At 45.0% G+C, this 21,593-nt stretch overlaps 1 protein-coding gene across 2 annotated transcripts; it reads left to right on the top strand.

Moving 5' to 3' along the window:
• The first annotated feature begins 510 nt into the window (after positions 1–510).
• Positions 511–21,210, top strand: lamb1a (laminin, beta 1a). 2 transcript variants are annotated; one of them, XM_028957827.1, is made up of 33 exons: positions 511–648; positions 972–1,141; positions 2,296–2,434; positions 3,513–3,586; positions 3,897–4,085; positions 4,442–4,505; positions 4,608–4,810; positions 5,397–5,517; positions 5,617–5,805; positions 6,598–6,774; positions 7,090–7,202; positions 7,418–7,497; positions 7,697–7,832; positions 7,949–8,107; positions 8,219–8,346; positions 8,470–8,590; positions 8,697–8,898; positions 10,140–10,283; positions 10,415–10,646; positions 10,978–11,141; positions 11,330–11,554; positions 11,689–11,906; positions 12,121–12,217; positions 16,139–16,508; positions 17,117–17,301; positions 17,387–17,628; positions 17,943–18,149; positions 18,860–19,004; positions 19,268–19,475; positions 19,973–20,114; positions 20,241–20,417; positions 20,541–20,700; positions 20,836–21,210. In XM_028957827.1, the coding sequence occupies exons 1-33, from the start codon at positions 594–596 to the stop codon at positions 20,973–20,975; spliced, it is 5,376 nt and encodes a 1,791-aa protein (XP_028813660.1). In that variant the 5' UTR covers positions 511–593; the 3' UTR covers positions 20,976–21,210. The 2 variants fall into 2 exon arrangements, with proteins under 2 accessions (XP_028813660.1, XP_028813661.1); XM_028957828.1 differs by having other exon boundaries at positions 513–648; positions 975–1,141; positions 20,836–20,975.
• Positions 21,211–21,593: the final 383 nt, after the last annotated feature.

Here is a 21,593-nt window from a genome sequence, read left to right as displayed (position 1 = left end):
TGTATCTTTTTTGTTCATTTTCATCATTTCAGTATAAAACCACTTTAAATCATTTAAATGTTGGTGTAAATTACCAGACTTTACTCCACAATGGACCTGTGAAGTAGAGTAAGAACAAACAGTGACAACAATGGTCATTAGATTGTATTTACATTTTCATGAATGGATCTGAAATCTGTCACCTGTGTAATTATTTTGCTTTTTGGGTGGGGGGCGGATAACAGCCACATCACATTTACATTAAGCTCCATGCCAGGCATGCTGCTTCCTGCCTTTTGTTCTTGGCTGAGAGCTGGGAGGAGGGGGGAGGACCTGAACGAGACCATTTTACTAAATAGACAAAAAGTAAAAAAAAAAATACGATCTCATCAAATCTCCGCCTGCCGAAAACCCACCCACAAAGAGCGTTATTTGCGCTGTGGCTGATTAATGGTCGGACCCTCTGCCCTCATCTCGGGTGTCACCGGGGCTGGCGGGCGGAGCGCAGGTCGCGCATGCGCAGAAGGAGGAGCGGCGGGACGGTCTCGGCGAACTCGCTGCCTGTCCGCCAAAGTTCGGAAGAAGCCCTGAAGACACCTTGGGGAAGAAAGTGAATGGGAGGCAGTCCTAACCTCGAAATGTTGCTGCTTCAGATCGCAGCCCTTTTATGTAAGTGTTTTAATTTTATTAAACCTACTCTACCTATTTAAAAAAAAAAAAAAAAAGATGATGGTGAAAATATATAAAACAGTAAATCATTTTGTATTGTTTGTACTGAGTTGTATCAAACATCATTCATTTAGCATTTTATTTATTTAGCATTTGTTTCTAGCTTCAATTTCTGAAAAATAAAATCATTTGATGTGCAATTGCAGCTTTAAAACTACTTTTTTTTTACAAAGTAAAGGACTAGTTAGCTATTCCTAAATGATGGGGGGTAGGCATTAAAAATCGGAGCCCCAATGTCCTGATTGTGAGTGTTGGTGCTGCAGTAGGGTCCCACACCACGGCTCAGCAGCCGGAGCTGAGCGACGTCTGCACCGAGGGGAGCTGCTACCCCGCCACAGGGGACCTCCTCATCGGCAGAGCCCACCAGCTCTCAGCCACCTCCACCTGCGGCCACCACAGGCCCGAGCCCTTCTGTATCGTCAGCCATTTACAGGTAAACGCCATTTCACACGCCGATGGCACGTTGTCGAGACTCGCTGTATCATACCTGCCAATTAGCACAAATTTCAAACCTCAGTTGCCACAACTTATTACAGGCACAGAGGAACAAGCTTTCTACTGTTATATTATCAGACACATTTGCAAATAAAGAATTATTGTCGGCCATCCCATTTAGAACGACCAGTTACACGGACAGTCATCGCCTGTCCGCGACTAAGGTTATGTTTCTTGTGTTGTGTGTTGTGTATCTGGCCTTAAAATGTGGGTGTGTGTTGGGAACAAAAAAAGCTAATACCATTTACTATGTGAAATACTATGATGAAAATAATGAATTTTAATCTGAGAGCTCTGAGTCTGCATGTCCTTCCAAACTCTTATTTCATGTGGTTGGTGGGTGTTTGGCTTCGCAACAAAAAAGCAAGAGCGGTCCTGCGTCCAATCAGCCCGCCTCTGGGGTGTCTGGAGCATTTCCTGGGCTGCAAAAGTGTGGTGCGGCGTAGATGAATGCGGGGCAGCCCCGAGTTGAGAGCTGACCAACAGACCCCAGTATGTGGGCTGATTGTCCATAGCGCAGATGATCGAAACGATAGCGGCAGACGACCGGTTTCTTTGTGAGAGTGCAAGAAACAGCTGCCTTTCATGCTGCTGCAGCCCTCTTCACATTAACACCGGGGATCAAAGCCTGTCTGGCTGCTTTTGAACGTGAACTAACAATGACTATGACTGAAGTGTGAAGAATGTAAGACTGTTCTCATGGCCCCCGTCCCCAACACATGATTATTGCTGCAAATGCATTGATGTTGAGAAAACTTTTGTGCAACTGTGCTGTCTGCCACATCCGTTACGACTGTGGTTTCGATCAGACATCTGGAAAACAAATGGCATTTTGCATCGCTGAAGTTTAGCCAAAAATCGAAGTAATTATTTTCTTGTAGCCTCTTACAGAAGGTGAAATGCAGCCCAGGACAAGAGCAAGTCGTCATTACCTTACATGCCTATTAGTCCAGAGTGATTTACGGTCACTAGTTACAGGAACGGGCCCTTTGGAACAACTCGGGGGTTGTATGTCTTGTTAAGGTACCCAGTGGCAATACGTGCAGGAATTTTTGATCCCAGTCCCTTCGCTTTTTGTTCATTCACCTTCAGGATGAGAAGAAGTGCTTTGTCTGCGACTCGACCGAGACCTACGATGAAAATATGCACCACACCACCAGCCACAGGATCGAGAACGTGGTGACGACCTTCGCCCCCAACCGCCTGAAGACCTGGTGGCAGTCGGAGAACGGTGAGTTGGGTTCTCATGGGAAAATTGTCGGTTAAACACTAAACTGTCTCCAGCCTCTTTGTCTGGCCCTTCTAATCAGCTGGCAGGCATATAATTGACGAGTAGGTAGCGTGGCCATTTTCCCTGGAATGGCCAAGAGTCCTCCCTACCCCCCCTGGACGGATTACCTAACTGTCCCTGACAATCTGTCCAGCTTGTAATTATACCCCTGTGACTTAAAGTAATTATTTGTGGACATCATAGGAGACGACAGAATTATAAAATGTTTCAAATGTAGTTTGTGTTTTTGATTAAATTAAGTTTTAGGAAAGTTTGAATTCAGGCATTTGCTTTTGTGGGAATGAGAGAATGTTCAGGATAGTGAATACCAAGGGCATGGACTTGAACAAGGGGAGCGTGGGAAAGAGTGGGGCTGGGACTGGCAGATGAGTGGAACCACATCTCCGACAAAAAGGGGAGCGGCTTCTCATGACAGGAGGGGGAATATCTGGAACATATGGACATGAGCAGTCAAAGAGCAGCTTTTGTATGAATTGTGCAAAGACTGAACATCTGCTTCCTTCTCTCTTTGGCCGAACAAAATGACTTTAGAACTGTTTTGATGCCCCCCTATTATAGAAATTTTACTTTGTGGGATTATTTAATTATTATTAATGCGAGTTCCCCTAGCCTGTCTATGGTCCTGCTTCACCGTTCAGAGAGCTGCAGCTCAGATGGCCAGATCTGGAATTTTTCCCCTTATGTCATCATAAGGGGAAAGGTTACCTCCCCTTTCTCATGCTTTGTCCGCCCAGAGAATTTCCCACTCCTACCCTAAAAAAGGAACTCCACTGACCATCATGGCATCCAAACGTGCATAGCATTCCAATTGCTCAGTGATTGGATGCGAAAATGAGCATAGGTGTGGGGTTTTTTTTGTGTTCCGGCATGCGAGAGGCTGTAGAAGCAGTGGGTTATTTGAATTAATTAATTCATTTTTCCATAAAAAACGCCTACACGACTTCCTGGTCGCAACAAACTTTAAGTTTATTTTAGTGGGTGACATGTTCTTCATCCTCATTGTCTCTCATTCTGTCAGGTGTGGAGAACGTCACCATCCAGTTAAACCTGGAGGCAGAATTTCACTTCACTCATCTCATCATGACCTTTAAAGTAAGCACAAGAGCATTTGTGGGAACAGGCTCTGTTAAAACTGTTTGCTAACATGTGATCCTTATTTTGTATTTACGTTAAACTTCAGTTGAAAAATTCAGAAAAATGAAGTGGCCATTTTAGAAAAAAAAAAAAAAAATAAATACAGATATCTGTGTCTAATATCTGTGAATAACGTGAGATTTTTTTCTTTTGCATGCTGTATTGGTCACATCTTCCCCCAAAATACATTTGCGCTCTTTCCAACCCATTTTCCACTGAATGCTGCTTCACGTCTGTCCGTGGGTTCATGCTGTGTTCATATTTCCAGACATTCCGCCCTGCTGCTATGGTGATTGAGAGATCCGCTGACTTTGGGAGGACGTGGCAGGTGTACCGCTACTTTGCTTATGACTGCGAAGCATCATTTTCCACCGTGTCCCAGGGTCCCATGAAGAAAGTCGACGATGTCATCTGTGACTCCCGCTACTCGGATATTGAACCATCTACAGAGGGCGAGGTCGGTATTCCTGTCACAAGAGTTCCTCTTATTTCTGAACTTCTTGAAACACTTTAAACTGTACAAAAAACAGACAAAAAAATTTGTCTCAAATTTGCAGTTTTTTTTTTAAATGGTGCACAATTCTAAGTAATTATTGTAGTATAGTACAAAATAAATAGAAAGAAAGAAGAACATTTCTAAATACAAATATGAATATGCATGCTGTGAAAATTTTGCTGCATTCTGACTAACGTAAGGAATATTTAGCAGGTCTTTGCAGTGTGTGCTGAGGAGTATTTACAATTTGCATTGTACAGATAACACAGTTTGTGTTATAAATGGCTGCTTTTTTTTTTCTAACCGTTTGTGCATAGGTCATCTTTCGAGTTTTGGATCCAGCATTTCGGATCGAGGACCCATACAGCCCCAGGATCCAAAGTAAGCTAATTGAGCCTAGTGTAATGGTGACAGAGAGTTTTAATACCGTTAATCATATCCTCTGGCCATAAGCATGCCAATTTAACAGCATTCCTCTTCCAGACATGCTGAAGATCACTAATCTCAGGGTGAAGTTTACTAAACTGCACACGCTCGGCGACAACCTGCTCGACTCGCGCATGGAGATCAAAGAGAAGTACTACTACGCCGTGTACGATATGGTGGTGCGAGGAAACTGCTTCTGCTACGGCCATGCTTCAGAGTGTGCCCCTATTGATGGAGCCGGCGAAGTCGTGGATGGCATGGTGAGTGTCTCATCTCTGGATCTCTCTCTCTCTCCGTCTCACCGGTGTTATAAAGCAAAAAAGAAAATGTGTGCATGTGGACGCTCTGGTTGGTTGGGTGTCAATATGGAGAGTGTGAATGTGTCGGCAAGATAGTGCGTCTGTGTGACTCAGTGTTTATGCATGCATGTGCGGGACAGAAACAGACAGAGGAGTTCCTGTTTAGTCTGTATTGTCCTGTGTACGGCTGGGAAAAATCTCTCCCCTGGCCTCGGTCGGTGACGTGGGCTGCATGGTTTTCTTTGAATCTTCTCTTTAAAGGCATTGATGCACCAACTCCTTCCATCACATTCCATCTTTATGCACTATAGCAGGCAACCCAGTTATCATGTTTTATGTCTGTGGGCGAGCAATTGTTTAATGCAGACCAGATTTCCTCCAACTATGTGAAAAATGGAGATTTATAGGCTGTACAGGAGACTAAACAACTGTTTCTATTGTCGCCTCTGGCCATTTGGACCACGAAGCACTGCAGATATGGATCTGATACATTCCAGAGTTGTATCATTAGTTATTTTAAAGAGAGTCTTTTGTGGATTTTTGTTAGGTTCATGGCCACTGCATGTGCAACCACAACACCATGGGACTGAACTGTGAGAAGTGCCAGGACTTCTACCATGACCTGCCATGGAGGCCTGCTGAGGGGCGCAACACCAATGCATGTAAAAGTAGGATGCGGCCTGCCAGAATCTTACAGCTGTTGCACATCAAGCATTTTGGGTTTCGGTTCAGTTTAACCTCGAGTCTCTTGCTGTTCCGTCCTCCAGAGTGTAACTGCAACCACCACTCGAATGCGTGTCACTTCGACATGGCGGTGTACCTCGCCTCCGGAAACAGGAGCGGCGGCGTGTGTGACGAGTGCCAGCACAACACCATGGGCCACGGCTGCGAGCAGTGCAGACCTTTCTTTTACCAGCATCACGAGAGGGACATCCGTGACCCCAACATCTGCGAGCGTACGCATCTCCCCTCGTCCGCCTCTCCTCTGCTTTCAAAGTTGATCAAATTTAGTAGAATTATTAAATCTTTGCTACGGACCAGATGTTGATCGACCTGTATGTCAGAGCACAGTAGACAAATCACACAGCAACAGAACATGTTCTATGAGATTTAAATACGTAAATCGGACCTTTCGGTTCAGTCAAATGTGATGGTCTAGTGTAGTGTTCCTTGCTGTGTTTTTGAACAACTCCTGACAAACTGGCGGGTTTCGGCAAAGCCACACATGCCACCTGTATAAACAGGCAGTATTTGTGAGGTGTCGTTTGCCCCCCACAACGCTGAAGAATGTACACGGTGACTTTTCTGGCAGGGGGCCACAGACCAGCCGGACCCAGCAGAGGCTCCTGGTCGGCCCCCCCTCGCCGCCTACGTTTACCTTATCTCCTCTCGGCCCCTTCAATCCGTCGCCCTGGTGTGGCGGGGGAGGTCACACCTGGACTTCAAAGAGCTCCCAGCTGTGCACCCCACACACACACACACACACACACACACACACACTCATGACTTTTGGTTTTGTCTTCCTTGAGTGTTTGAAGATACCTTTCCCCCAAACTTCACCAATGTTGGATTTTTCAAGTCGAGTATCTGGCCAGCTGTTTGTGTCAGTCTGTTCCTACCCCATAGCCATATAATTACCTTCCTCCTCCTCCTACTCCTTCCTTCATCCTCTCGGATCTCTTTGCTCTCTTATTAATCTCATTCTAAGTGAAACCTGCTGAATTATGCAACGTTTTCCCTGTTTTCAGCGTGTAACTGTGACCCGGTGGGGTCTCTGAACGCTGGCGTCTGTGATGGTCTGACGGACGTGTCTGCTGGGCTGATTGCGGGCCAGTGCCGGTGTAAGCCGAATGTCGAGGGAGAGCGCTGTGACCAGTGCAAACAAGGCCACTACGGACTGAGCGACGACCCTCTTGGATGCAAAGGTTAATGAGTTTGTGAAGTATTTCATCAAAACACATTGTCTAGAAAGGTTTCAGTAAAATCTGGGGCCTGGAGTGGTAGTAGCCTAGTGGCTAACACACTCCTCTATGAACCAGAAATCCCAGGTTCAAATTTTACTCACAACCCTGAGTATGTCCAGGGGGACATTATATCTCTTTATATGGGCGTCTGATAAATCCTGATAAAAATGTCTGTGAACAAAGATATAATTTTTTGTTGTAGATTTACAATATTGTTACTGTTCCATGAGCTGGCTTTATAAAATGATGATAATAATAAATAATTCCCTCATTCAGCCTGTACCTGCAATGCTCTTGGAACACTTCCTGGTGGAAGCCCCTGTGACACAGAAACTGGGGACTGTTACTGCAAACGTTTGGTCACTGGCAGAGACTGTGACCAGTGCCTGGTACGTCTGGTGTCCACTTTTCTGATTTATACAATAAGGTGAAATGCGCTCGGTGTGCAGAATTATCTTGAACCGCCTCTGCTTGGATCAACAACTCGGTAATTATGTGGTTAAGTAATGCAGAAACTGCTCCCTCATCCTCCGTCTGAGGCGTTTGAAGTTCAGAACGTTGGCTGGCTTGGCATTTTTAATGAGGTGTTGTTTTTTCTCCTCAGCCTCAACACTGGGGCCTGAGCAATGATATGGATGGCTGCCGACCATGTGACTGTGACCTCGGCGGAGCTCTTAATAATGAGTGAGTTTAAAGTTTAGCAGAATGCTGTATGCTTTCAAGTTCTATTAACCGCTACCGCTCGTAGAGTCGTTATTCAATATACTGAGAGTTTTTGCACTGTTAAAAAGCTACATAATAACTTTCTGTGTTCTATCAAGATGGTGAATATGTTGTCTTAGTTCTCCTACCGATGTAAAAACGTATTCATTCTCTTCCTCAGCTGCTCTGCGGAGACTGGGCAGTGCCAGTGTCGAGAACACATGTTTGGCCGGCGCTGCGATCAGGTCGAGTCCGGGTTTTATTTCATTGCTCTGGACCACTACACCTACGAAGCAGAGGATGCCAAGTTTGGGCCAGTGAGTTAAGATTTTTTTTTTTTACCTAATAGGTGACAATAGCCGGGAAAACGGTGATAAAATCATTATTATTAAGGCATATTAGTCGCATAAACGTTTAACATATCTGTTTCCAGGGTGTGACAGTGGTGCAGAGACCCCATCCTCAGGACCGCACACCCACTTGGACTGGAGTTGGCTTTGTCAATGTGCCTGAAGGGGCTTACCTGGAATTTAGCATTGACAACATTCCCTATTCAATGGAATATGACATTATCATTCGCTATGAACCACAGGTGTGTCCTTTAATGCCTAATTCTAATAATGATAATTCTGTAATAATACACATTTTTTATTTGAAATTGAGTTGACTTCTGTAAATGAGGAGTTTGCTCCCATTTTTGCAGTTGCCAGAGCAGTGGGAGGAGGTGCTAATGACCGTCATCAGGCCCGGTCCGATCGCAGCGGGCAGCAGATGTGCTAACACCATGCCTGATGATGACAACCAGATGGTGTCACTTCATCCTGGCTCCAGGTGTGACCACTCTTCGTTTTCCGTCTTTTTCTGTGCTTGTGTCAAGTAATACTGGGGCACAAATTGTTTTAATGTGGGCGAAGGTCCTTTGTGGGAGCTGATAACCTGTCCTCTTCCCTTCAGATATGTGGTTCTCCCAAGGCCCGTGTGTTTTGAGAGCGGTCTGAACTACACCATACGTCTTAATCTCCCCCTCTACTCCGCGCTCAGTGATATCCAGTCACCCTACACGCTCATAGACTCTGTAAGTATAGTATTCTACTGTATTTATTCTACACAAACATTTAATAAGAATCCTCAAGAATCCTATAGTCCAAGCAGAATAGAAATCTGTCTGTCCTCTTCTCCAGATTGTTCTCATGCCTCACTGCAAGAACCTGGACATCTTCTCTGGCTCCGAGGGGGGGGACATGGTGACCAACAGTGCCTGGGACACGTTCCAGCGCTACAGATGCCTGGAGAACAGCCAGGGGGTGATCAAGACGCCCATGACTGACATTTGCAGAAATTTCATCTTCAGCGTGTCAGCCCTCTTACACCAGGGAGCCAGAGGTACACGCAGAAAGGCAATATGCTGGAATCTCTGTCACGTCTTCATTACCTCCTCTGTCACACATAAACCCGCCTTCTATAAATCATTCTTCATTCTCTTTTTAGTGCACATCTCTCTCTCTCTCTTGTCATTCAGATCCAGTGGTTTCACGTGGGACTTTTTTTTCTGACGTGCATGAGCCTGTTTTATGCCTTGGGCTTGATTCCCTTTGCATTCTGACAGGAAAAGTCTTCTTTATTGTGGCTGGAAATGTGCCTCATCGTCAGGGTGAATTATAGCAAATCCAACACAGGATGTCAGCCACTACTGTGGCATGTAAATCTTGCACATAAAACATCATTCCAGAGATCCGGGATGTAATTTAAGATCAGACGGCACCCTATCAAGTCCTGTAAAGTTTGTCCATATTGCTAATAATATGTATAACCATATACTTAAAAAAACAGGAAAGAGAATGTCAGATTTGTGTCAGTAAGATGACTGAACAAAGACTACATAGAATAATGCATAAAAGTTAGATTATATTGCAGAAAAATGAGAAAGGAGGATGAAAGAGTTGAGCCAATCCATCCTCCATGCTTCATGTCACTTGGTGATGAGTTGCCAGTTGGCAACAGAAGTGTGTTAAAGTGTAAATTGGTTTGAATAATTGCAGTATATTTTGGGCGCTGGATTGTGTCTCTGGAATGTATTTTGTACAGTGCCAGACAGGTAGTGCTGCGGCGTGTGCGCTTGTACGTCAGCGTTTTGCCTGACAGGAAGCCCTCCTCCGAGCGTGCTGTCGAAAGCTGTCGTGCACCTGTCATCACCTCAACTTATACGATGTGAGGACCTTGTCTTCATTTTCTGGGCCGATTAGAAGTGCATGCGCTCGAGCGCATTTTTGAATGCTGAGAAAATGAGCCTGTGTGTACAGAACACAGTCTCGCCGTCAGACGCGCGAGACGGAATTTCAAAGCCTCGCTGCTTTGACGTGACGAGTGGACAGGATGTAGTCTCGGGAAGCTCGGGTGTTGTGGCAGGTCTGGGCCTGTAGGTCAGGAGCAGATGAGGGGGAAGGGGGTTACTTGTCCTCAGGGGTTAATCCCTCATACTGTGTCTCATCAAGTGTCTCCCGCAGATGGAATGCCTTTGTTTTGCGATTCTGGAAGATTCCACCGGAACAGTGACCTCCGGAAGCACCTTAAAAATACTGAGATAACGACGTGCACTAATGAGATCCGTTGTCCTTTCTTCACAGCATGTGAGTGTGACCCCCAGGGTTCCCTCAGCACTGTTTGTGACCCGAATGGAGGACAGTGCCAGTGTCGCCCCAATGTGGTTGGTAGGAACTGTGACAAATGCGCCCCGGCCACCTATCACTTTGGACCCAGTGGCTGCAGGCGTGAGTTGTTTGATGCCGTTGCTGTTCAGATTGCAATTTTATTAATTATTCTTGCTATTGTTATGCCAATTGGACAACATAATTCAGCGATGCTTTAAGGGACTTTCTTTCATTCTCATCACAACCCACAGCATGCGACTGCAATCCTCAGGGCTCTCTTCATGGTTTTTGCCATGAGGCCACCGGCCAATGCGAGTGCGTGCCTGGTGCTTATGGGCGCCAGTGTGAGCGCTGCCTGCCCGGGCACTGGGGCTTCCCCAACTGCCGGCCCTGCACCTGCAACGGGCACGCTGACCAGTGTAATCCTCACACTGGGGAATGTCTGGGCTGCAGGGACCACACCTCAGGGCACAACTGCGAGAGGTCAGCCAGAGCCGCAGCGCTCACATTACTTTACATTTCAGACAGCAGAGAGTGGCAGCTATACCCAAAGTGCAGATCCTGTAAATCGTCCAATAATGGAGAGCATATGGACTCTTATTGGACACAGCTGATAATAAGAGACCAGCATTTATTACACATGAATTATTTATTTCGTTTTTTTTTTTTTATCTAGATTAACTGTGGCATGACACGCATGTCTAGAATTTTAAATGTATTACTTTTTGTTTTTTGGAAATATTGCAAGGTATTATGTTGTGGTTAGTAACTCCATATCAGGAGGGGAAAATCTCATCTTTTCCATCACCCACAGGTGTCTGAGTGGTTACTATGGGGATCCTGTTCTGGGATCAGGTGACCACTGCCGCCCGTGTCTTTGCCCTGATGGCCCGGGCAGCGGCCGCCAGTTTGCCGGGACGTGTTATAAGACTCCGGAATCGTACCAAGTGTTTTGCGTCTGCAGCCCAGGATACAGAGGTGGGTGTGCAGAATCCAGGAAAAGTGTCTTATTTTAGAGGGCTTGCTGGTGCTTGCCTGAATCCCTTTATTTAGCTTGGTTGCCGTGAGGTGTTATTATCATGGGGGTGAGGTCTGGTGCGGTTGGCACTTTAATTTTGCTGCTTTCATTTTTACCACATTTCATCTGTCTCGAACCAAACGTTCAGGTGCCAGGTGTGATGAGTGTGCCCCCGGTTACTATGGAAACCCCAATGAGGTTGGCGGCCAGTGCCGGTCTTGCCAGTGCAACAACAACATCGACATGCTAGACCCAGGCTCTTGCGATGCCCGCACTGGGACTTGTCTGAAATGCCTGTACCACACAGAGGGTGAAGGTTGCAGCCGCTGCAAGCTGGGCTACTATGGAAACGCGCTCACTCAGAGCTGCAGGAGTAAGTCCTCCTTGCTCGTTATAATTCATTATAATTGCCCAGTCTTATTAATGCTACCAGTGCTTTTTAAAAATTGTATAGTTTTTATATTGCTAGCAGTGTGTTCAGAGGGTTTTTTTGTTTTTCTTTTTCAGAGTGTGTTTGCAACCACCAAGGCTCTGTTCAGCACTCATGTCCTTCTGAAGGGGACTGCCACTGTGACCTCTCTACTGGTCAGTGCCAGTGTCTCCCCAATGTAGTAGGTCAACACTGTGACATGTGTGCCCCGGACACCTGGAACATGGGCAGTGGGAAAGGCTGTGAAGTCTGTGATTGCAGCCCCAACCACTCCATTGGGACTTCGTGTAACGAGGTACTCTGCTTCCTAACTTAATTCAGACATTTACATGACAAAATTAATCTGATGCTGTCATGGAGATTAAGTACAGCGTCAGTCTCTCAGGAGGAATTATACAGAATGTTAATTATACAGAAGCACAGTGATAGTAGCTGGATTTGTGAGCAGGAGTATGTGGCATTTTAGCGATGTCTCTCCATAATGTCACCTGGGACCTTTTTTGTTTTAGATAACTGGGCATTGTTCCTGCAAGGCTGGCTTCGGAGGACGCACTTGCCGTGAATGCAGAGAGCTGTACTGGGGAAATCCAGAGGTTAAATGTCATGGTGAGTTCGATTTCATTTGATGATTCTCGTTGCTTTTTGTCACCTGTACTTTACACAGTATGTACACTAGGTGCAAACATTGTGGTAATAGTGAAGGTGCAGATTCAGGGCACGAGCTTAAAAAAATGAAATGTGACACAACTATATGAAGTATTTCTTTGTTTATTATCAATATTAGACATTGAATACAACTAAAAGCCAACGTGCACTGTATGATCCAACTGTGACTTATTGTGGCTTCTGTCTGACTTTGTTAAGTCTGAGTTAAGGTGGTAGTAGCCTAATGGGTAACACACTCGCCTATGAACCAGAAGACCCAGGCTCAAATCCCACTTACTACCATTGTGTCCCTGAGCAAGACACTTAACCTTAAGTTGCTCCAGGGAGACTGTCCCTGTAACTACTGATTGTAAGTCGCTCTGGATAAGGGCATCTGATAAATGCTGTAAATGTAAAATGTAAATGAGTTTCAGAAACTACCCTATTCTTGAATCGTGCAGCTCAGAAGTATGTCCATTTTAATTCATAGCATATCAACAGTGATCTGCAGTGGGTGTAGTAAAGTGGCAGCTGTTCGTGGGCAGCACGATCAGGACGCAAGTGCTGTGCTTCCACTGCAGGCAGGGATCTGTCTCAACCTCTGCATATCCCGTACAGGCTACAATACACCTTTGTTCGAATGGGGTCTCCTCAGGAGGCACCCAGGGCCCGACCACAGAAAGAGCCTTTGTCCACTGCAAAAAGCCTGAGATTTTTTAACACACTGTCAAGACAGAAGGACAGGGTGACTCTGTGAAGGGATTGCGTATATCACTGAAACATGTAGTGATTTAAATAGTTGTTAATGAGACTCTGAAAAACAGTCATTGCAGACCATGGGCCTCCAGTTCACTACAATAAAAAAAAAAGTACCACAGATACGTTAAATAATGACAGTTCAGTCACATTTTGTATATTTTACCAAAAGAGATAAATAGGCACAAAATAAATACATGAATTTTAAAAACCATATAAGGAAACTAGAAGAAGATGTGTAATTGTCACTATACAAATAGATTGTCAGGTGATCAAGGTTATATTGCAGATCATATTATCTATTTAATTAAAAAATAAAACAGTATTATTATTGTCGTTGTGAGTGAGGGAGTGAGGAGTGAGGAGGCGCTCAACGTTGTGAGTGAGGGAGAAGTCAGATGTATAAAGGATTCTAACCGCCCGTGCTGTACGAGCATCAGTGCAGGTGATTTGAACCCTTGTGTGTATGTTACTGGCAGCACCTGGCCAGCCCAGGGCTGCCTTGGTGTCACAATTATACCTTTCAATCAACAAAAATGCACTGAAATAATGTATGAATAATGTAGAATAATGTACATTGGTTCCACATGTTTCATTTGATTTAGGCTGTCTTAATTACTTCAAACCATTATTTCAAACCATACATATTATGTGATGCATTTTGTTGGAAACATTAAAATATTAAGTCGAATCCATGTGATTCAAAGGGAACATTCCCCCTGTAGAGATATCAATGACATGATTATATTCAATTAGCCCATGTGTGTTACTATAAACTAGTTACAATCCCCATTACTTATCACAGCAAGATTCATAATATAACAGCACAATATAAGACCGTGTTATTACGTACAGTCAGTTGACCCAATAAAATGAATGCATTTTGATTTCTATGTCAGCATTGTGTGCATCAGCATCTGTCTGCGGTTGGAAGGTTGGAGCTGACATGAGTGCACCCTGTTTATTTAGACAGGCTCGATGAAGCAGGAAGCCCCTCTGCGTGTCTCAAATATCAGATTCCCCTTCCCAGAACTGTTCCCTCCCCCACATGCACTTCCATGTTTTCTTGCCCTCGGCCTGCTCCCATCATCCAATGGATATTAGCAGGGCTTCCAGCCTCCTTCTTACATTCACATTTTCCCCATCAGTCATGGGCTGAGCCACACACATGCACAGTACTGTCTAATTCAGCCTTCTATTTGAACTGCATAAATATATAAAATATAAAACTCCTGTGGGAGCTGTGTGAAAGACCCAGAACCCCATTTTGGAATGTGAACCAGATGGTGGACTTTTGCAGTGGAAGAAAAAAAAAAGAAATGCAAATCTCACATCCTCCCATGTCATCGTATTGTACTGTAATGTGAAACAGATGCTCAGTGTGGTGAGGAAGTTGGGGAGGGGTCTGAGTGTGTGCTTCGAGTCCTCGTATTTCATAGCAATTTGGGGACTTAAACATAAAACGCTGCTTGAATTCTGTATATCTGCTGGAATAGATCTTGGCCTGGCCTGGCTGTTCATTCCCCAGTTCAGTGTGAGTTTGGGCAAACGGTGAACACCTCACACCTGGTCTTTGTTGGCCGAGTGTGTCCACAGTAGACTCTGGGTAAACAGGCCGTGGCTTTTTATCAGCCAGTCCCAGGGTGAATGGGGACATTCAGGTAATGAGTGTGCAACTCGCCCCGGTTTCGGAGACAAAAGGACACCAGCTCGTTGTAGAGCTCTTAGGGTCACATTCATTGCATACCTCAAGCAAGACTCACTCAGGGGGCTTGGGGCCTCCGGCTGAATAAAGCAAGGATTAACCTTGTGCTTATGCCCCCACTTCCACGGGCTTTTGTGCAATGGGGAATGGCTCCAAGGTGAAGCCCTTTGTGTTTCTATCTGTAAACACCTTTTGCCGTGTTTGGGGAGTCAATCTGAGGAGGACCATTTGTTTGTTGTGTGTCTCAAAGCGTCGGGATTCTCAGACAATTCCCCTTTTGTTCTCCAAAGGCCTGTCCTCCCTTGGGGGGTTTGAAGTGGGCAAACATCCCCCCTGCTGTAATGTCTGCATCTCCTCTCCCGCCACCAAAGTCGGCCATTCACACACTCAAGATAGTGAGATATGGTTGCTAAGTGTCTGGAATGTGGAATCAATTTAGACTCTGTTCACCAAAGCAATACATTCCAATTTACTACTTGAATCTGATGTTTTTTTTCTTTTCGTAAAGCTGTTTTTTAACATCAGACTCTTAACAGTTCTGATGCATGCTTTTCATAAAGAACATGCTTGGACAGCATTACCAGTCCTTTGTATAATAGGTGGTAGTAGCCTAGTGGGTAACACACTCACCTATGAACCAGAAGACCCGGGTTCGAATCCCCCTTACTACCATTGTGTCCCTGAGCAAGACACTTAACCCTAAGTTGCTCCAGGGAGACTGTCCCTGTAACTACTGATTGTAAGTCGCTCTGGATAAGGGCGTCTGATAAATGCTGTAAATGTAAATGTAAATCCACATATTTACATGCACATCATTTTTCATGTGCATTACATAGATGTAGATGAGCTGCTGTCAGGAATTCTGATTTAATAGTGCATACTCCTCCTCCTCCTTCCTTCCTCCGGCTGCTTCCACAGCGGATCGCACAGTTGAGCTGAACGTTTTATGCCGGATGTCCTTCCGGACTCAACCCTCCCTATTTACCTGGGCTTGGGACCAGAACCAAGAAATACAGTCACATGCGTCCCCAGTGGCTGAGTTTTACTTTATTATCACTTTATTTAATAGTGCAAAATTACATATTGGAAATGTGTAGGATTTTTGTGTCACGTCCACTACAATGAAAATGTCCGTGGTGGCCTAGCGGTTAAGGAAGCGGCCCGGTAATTAGAAGGTTGCCGAATCCCGATCTGCCGAGGTGCCACTGAGCAAAGCACCATCCCCGCACACTGCTAACCGGGCGCCTGTCATGGCTGCCCACTGCTCACTCAGGGTGATGGGTTAAATGCAGAGGACAAATTTCACTGTGTGCACCGTGTGCTGTGCTGCTGTGTATCACATGTGACAATCACTTCACTTAAACTTAATATGTTTTCTCTGTTCCCACGAACGTTAATGAGTTGGTGTGTATCTTTTCCAGCCTGTGACTGTGACCACAGAGGCACCGCTGAACCCCAGTGCAACAAAGCCACTGGACACTGCGTGTGTGTTGAGGGCGTGTCGGGTCCCCGATGTGACAAGTGTGCTCGTGGCTTCTCCGGCGAGTTCCCCAACTGCGAACGCTGCCACCAGTGCTTCGCCGAGTGGGACGTGATCGTGGGCGAGCTGACCAACCAGACGCACAGGCTGGTGCAGAAGGTGAACGCCATCAAAGCCAGCGGCATCACTGGCCCGTACAAGGAGACTATAGACAACATGGAGAAGAGCACCAACACCATCAGTAACATCTTGGCCCAGAACCCAGCCACTCAACCCCTGACTGAGATCCAGCAGCTTCTAGAGCAGGCCACGTATGTTTCATCTATGCTTGACACAATTAATATTAATTAATGACAATGCATAGCAGATGCTTGAGACTTTACATACTTTTAGAAGAAATAAAGAAGAATGGCATTGAATGGCAAGAACGCAATTAAATGTCCAATATTCAGAATGAAACAAACATCCTGGATAAGGTGTATAACTGTGCATGCTGGAAGCTGTTTGCTTCAACCTCTTATTTATATGTCATTTATATATTTTATGTATTGTGCATCTAGCATTTGGTATCTGTGGTGGAGGCATCTTAACACGCAATTCCTTTCTTTAGCACATCATATCTGACACATGCACCATTAAGCTATTAATGATCACAAGATCATTAAAAGCGTTGGAGCTGGAGTTCTGGCAGAAGAGCCTCCAGGAACACGACTGACAGCCACATCTTAAATTATGCTTATCGTTGTTAGAAGATGGGGCTTCAGAAGATCGCCTTTAATGAAGGAAATTAGCCAAGTGGCGGCTGTAGATGTCACGTCTGATGTTTTAGATTTTAATGAGAATTCTCACCACATCACCAGCCGTACAACTGAAAATAAATAAAATTCTAATGACTTTTTTTTTTTTCGTTTTCTAACAGCGATCTTGTGGGAGAACTGATCAACAAGTTGAATGTGACAGAAGAGACTTTATCTAAGACCTCGTTGGAAAACAATAGCACCGATACCAAACTGGATTCACTCTCAGAGGATGCGCAGAAACTGGAACGGACCATTAAAGATCTTCAGGAGCAAGTCGAGATCATAAAGAACTCAGATGTGCGGGGTAAGTACCTTCATCTCAACTAGGAAACATCCACATGGATGTCTAATATTGAGACAGGATAGTCATAAACGTGTCTCATTCACAGGTGCTGCAGACAGCATTACCAGATATTACCAGCAGTCCTTGTTGGCAGAGGAACGTGCGAATGCCTCCACCAGCGGGCCAAACAACACCGTCCAGCAGTCTGCTGACCTGCGCCAGATTGTAGAGGACAGGATGAACGTGTCCGGACAAGAGTTTGCCCAGAAGCATGATGAGTATGCCAAGAGCTTGGACGACCTGGCTGGTCAACTGGAGACCCTCAGTCTAGCGGAGCTCAGTGAAAAGGTGCAATTTCATACGCCTTTCATACCACCCTGCCTTACTCACCTGTTTTTATCATCCGGAGAATGGTGTTGCTTGGAATTGTATATTTTGTTGTGGGAGGAAATATTATAAAAGTAATTGCTGCCGGTTGTCTTTATAATTCTATACACCCTATGGAACAAATACGTGGCACGGGTGTATAGATTTGGAGTGTAAAACACTTGTACACCAGCAGCACACTCGAGGTCAGGCTGGGTCAGAACACAAAATCTCCTTCAAAACTCTATTCAGAGTGCGGCGGAATAGAAAGGGTGTCTGGTTTTCGTCTGCTGCAGACGTGTGGCAGCCCTGCAGGCTCAGCAGCGTGCGCGGACTCACCCTGCGGTGGCCTGAGCTGCCTGGGCGCAGATGGAAAAAGGAAGTGCGGCGGAGAGGGGTGCGACGGCCTCTCCACGCTGTCCCACAACGCCTGGCAGAAGGCCAAGGATTTTGACAGGGACATCGTCAGCACCATGGAAGAAGTGGAAAAGCTCTCCAAGCTGGTGAGCGAACGTTGGCACCATGCAGGAAATATCCTGGCCCACAAGCCATCTCACCCTTTACACTTTGTGTAAATGCTGTATGCATGAGTTTTAAAGAGTTTTTACGCAATATGACTATAACTGGGTAATGACGGCTGTATTATATAGTTTGGAAGACACTGTTTGATTAATCACAGTAGGGCGTCATTATAGTAAAGCATGAGTTTGTAAGACCAGGTCCTTAATGAAATTATGGAAATGAAACATTTTTGTAATATGCACGAAATATGCGTACAATAGTGTTTCCCCTCCATTACATTAGCAAAATTAGCATAGAGCTACTGTATGGAGGCCTTGGAGCCTGGAGCTTGTTTTGAAGATTCTTATACAGGAAACACATTTTTAACACAATGAAACAATGGCTGATTAATCAGGTTGTGTGTCTGCTTTTTGATGAGATGAGTGAATCAAAGAGCTCAACATAGTACTCAAACATAGGAAGTTAGGACTGTTGCAGGAACATCCTCATTTGCTAACTCAAGGTGGTCAAGAGCAGCCAAGTTTGCTGCTTTGAACAGTCCAACACACATATTACATGTTTATTACATAATATCACCTGGTTATTTCATTTTTGACAGTGAAAAAATAGTCAACCCATGAACGAGTAGTGCGTCTCTTTAGGTATTTTTGTGAAGTGGCCAGTTAAATCTCTCACTTATCACAATGTGCAGGTTGCAGAGGCAAAGGTGAAAGCGGACAGTGCAAAGCTGAGCGCTCAAGGCGTGCTGCTCAAAACCAACGAGACCAAGAAGCGTGTGGACCAGAGCAACGAGGAGCTGCGCAACCTCATCAAGCAGATCCGGGACTTCTTAACACGTACGCGCTCCCCCTTCACCCCTCCCCTCCCAATATCTGTTTAGTATCTGAAGTGTCTTCAGCTGGACAGACTTGGAAATGTTTAGAGTGAGGAGTGACGGTGCAGATTGCCATGTATGGTGCAAAATGGTTTTGGATTTGAAATTAATACGATAGAATTTCTATGAAAAGATGAGAAACATGTGGAAAAACCTTGAAGCCAGTATGCATATTGTTCATTGAACAACTTTACACGAAACCTCGTGTGGATTTATTTTGTGCAGAGGATGGTGCAGACTTGGAGAGTATTGAGAAGGTCGCCAACGAGGTCCTGGAGATGCAGATGCCCACCACCCCTGCCCAGCTGCAGAACTTGACCGATGAGATCCGTGAGCGTGTGGGCAGCCTGTCTGAGGTGGAGGTCATCCTCAACCAGAGTGCTGCTGACATCCAGCGTGCGGAGAGCCTGCTAGAGCAAGCCCGCAAAGCCAGGTGAGTATTCAGAGGATGCCGTTCTTTTCACCATCAGATGTACATTTACATTTACGGCATTTATCAGACGCCCTTATCCAGAGCGACTTACAATCAGTAATTACAGGGACAGTCCCCCCTGGAGCAACTTAGGGTTAAGTGTCCTGCTCAGGGACACAATGGTAGTTAGTGGGATTTGAACCTGGGTCTTCTGGTTCATAGGCGAGTGTGTTACCCACTAGGCTACTACCACCCCAGAAGTAGACTTCACATGGAGGACTGAAGAAAAACTGGAAGCCAAGTTAGATTATTGTGATCAATCTGAAACAGCTTCAGTATGATGGAGAACAGTGGTGACTCCTGGTGGCCATCTGGATCCCACAGGATTATGGAGAATATGGTGGGACAATGACACCCATAACTCTGCACTGAAGATTATTGATGATGTTCTTGTTTTTCTCTGGACAATTCGGGATCTCCTGCCTTCTGAACTACATGGATTTACTCTCTGTCCACAGCACGGAAGCAACAGACATGAAGAACACAGCTGAGATGGTGAAGGCGGCTCTGGAGGAAGCCGAGCGCGCTCAGAACGCAGCAACTGAAGCAATTAAGCAGGCCACCACTGACATCAAGGGCACTCAGGACCTCCTCGTTTCAGTAAGTCATGAGAGATACATCAGGAAAGGAAGGTTGTTATTAAAAGTAAAATGCAGAAGTAAAAATGTTTAACTTTCACAGCTGTAAAATGATTTCCTATATTAAAAAATTTTTTTTTTTCCTCAGGTGGAGTCAGAGACGGCTGATTCCGAGTTCAGGTTGAACAACGCCACCCAGAGGCTGCTGCGTCTGGAGCAGGACGTGGCTTTGTTGAAGGAGAAGGCCCAGAACAGCACCCTCACTGCTGAGAACACACAGAGAGACACTGAGAGTATTAACAAAGTTGTAGATGAGGTCAAAAAGGTACAACCATAATCTGTTCTTTGTGCGTTTAGCATTTTAATGCAACATTTAAATCCAACAGATGGATTCTTGATTCTTTTTTCTGTGAGTAGTGAGTAAGTTTATTTGCTGCTTTTTGGCCAGGACTTGGACACAGATCTGAAGAATAAATACAGTGCTGTGGAAGACCTGATCACACAGAAAGCCAGCGGCATCGCAGAGGCCAAGAAGAGGGCAGAGATGCTGCAGCAGGAGGCCAAAGATCTGCTACTCCAGGCCAGCGGGAAGCTGCAACTTTTGAAAGGTACAGCAGCTCCACTCAAATCCCACTTTCCATCCAATTAAAGGCTATTTGAAGGACACTTTACTAGATGATGTCAAATAATCTTGGGCAATTTAAGTGTCCTGCAGTTCTCACCTGCATTCCCTGTTTTTGTAGATTTGGAAAAGTCTTATGAAGATAACCAGAAGACTCTGGAAGATAAGGCCAATCAGCTGGTGGATTTGGAGATGGCTGTTCAAGAGCTGCTTCAGGAAATCAGCCAAAAAGTCACTCTTTATAGCACCTGCCTTTTTTAACGCTGTCACCACAGCAAGTGCCGATTAATTTACACATTTTCTGATGTGTTTACCAGAAAACATGTTTCATCCCAGTACATATTTAGTGCTGAAAAAGACCTGCAACACGAATCTACTCTCAGTTGTTGGTGAACTGCAGCTCCAAAGTCATTTTTATTTTATGCTATCCCCCATTCAAAATGGTCCGGACCAAAACCTTTCAGCAGATGAAATAAAGAATACTTTTCAGCACAAATGGTGTATTGCTGAGTATTTGGTTCATAAGAAGTGATGGATAGTCATCTCAATTAGGGTGTTTATCATGTAGATGATGAAAGCGAAAAGCTCATTAAAGAGTAGACACTGCAGAAGAGTGAATCTACTCCTCTACTGTGGATGTTAAAATGTCAAGTTTTAGTGATGTTAAAAAAAGTGATCTAGTGGTGCTACTATTCGTTATGCATCCAACATATTGTACTTTTTTGCGGTAACAATTTTATGGGATCTTATTTTTTTGCATAATAAAAACCTGGCATGTACGTCACACATTAAGTAGCATGTATGCAGATGATGCTGGTTCATGATCTATGTTCACCATTTCATTTTGGCCAAAAGTGAACGATTTTTGACAGGGTAATT

Source organism: Denticeps clupeoides, chromosome 17 (assembly GCF_900700375.1).
Source record: "Denticeps clupeoides chromosome 17, fDenClu1.1, whole genome shotgun sequence".
Taxonomy (NCBI): Eukaryota; Metazoa; Chordata; class Actinopteri; order Clupeiformes; family Denticipitidae; genus Denticeps; species Denticeps clupeoides.
The sequence above is the reverse complement of the archived record's forward strand: the minus strand, read 5'-3'. Positions and strand labels throughout refer to the sequence as shown.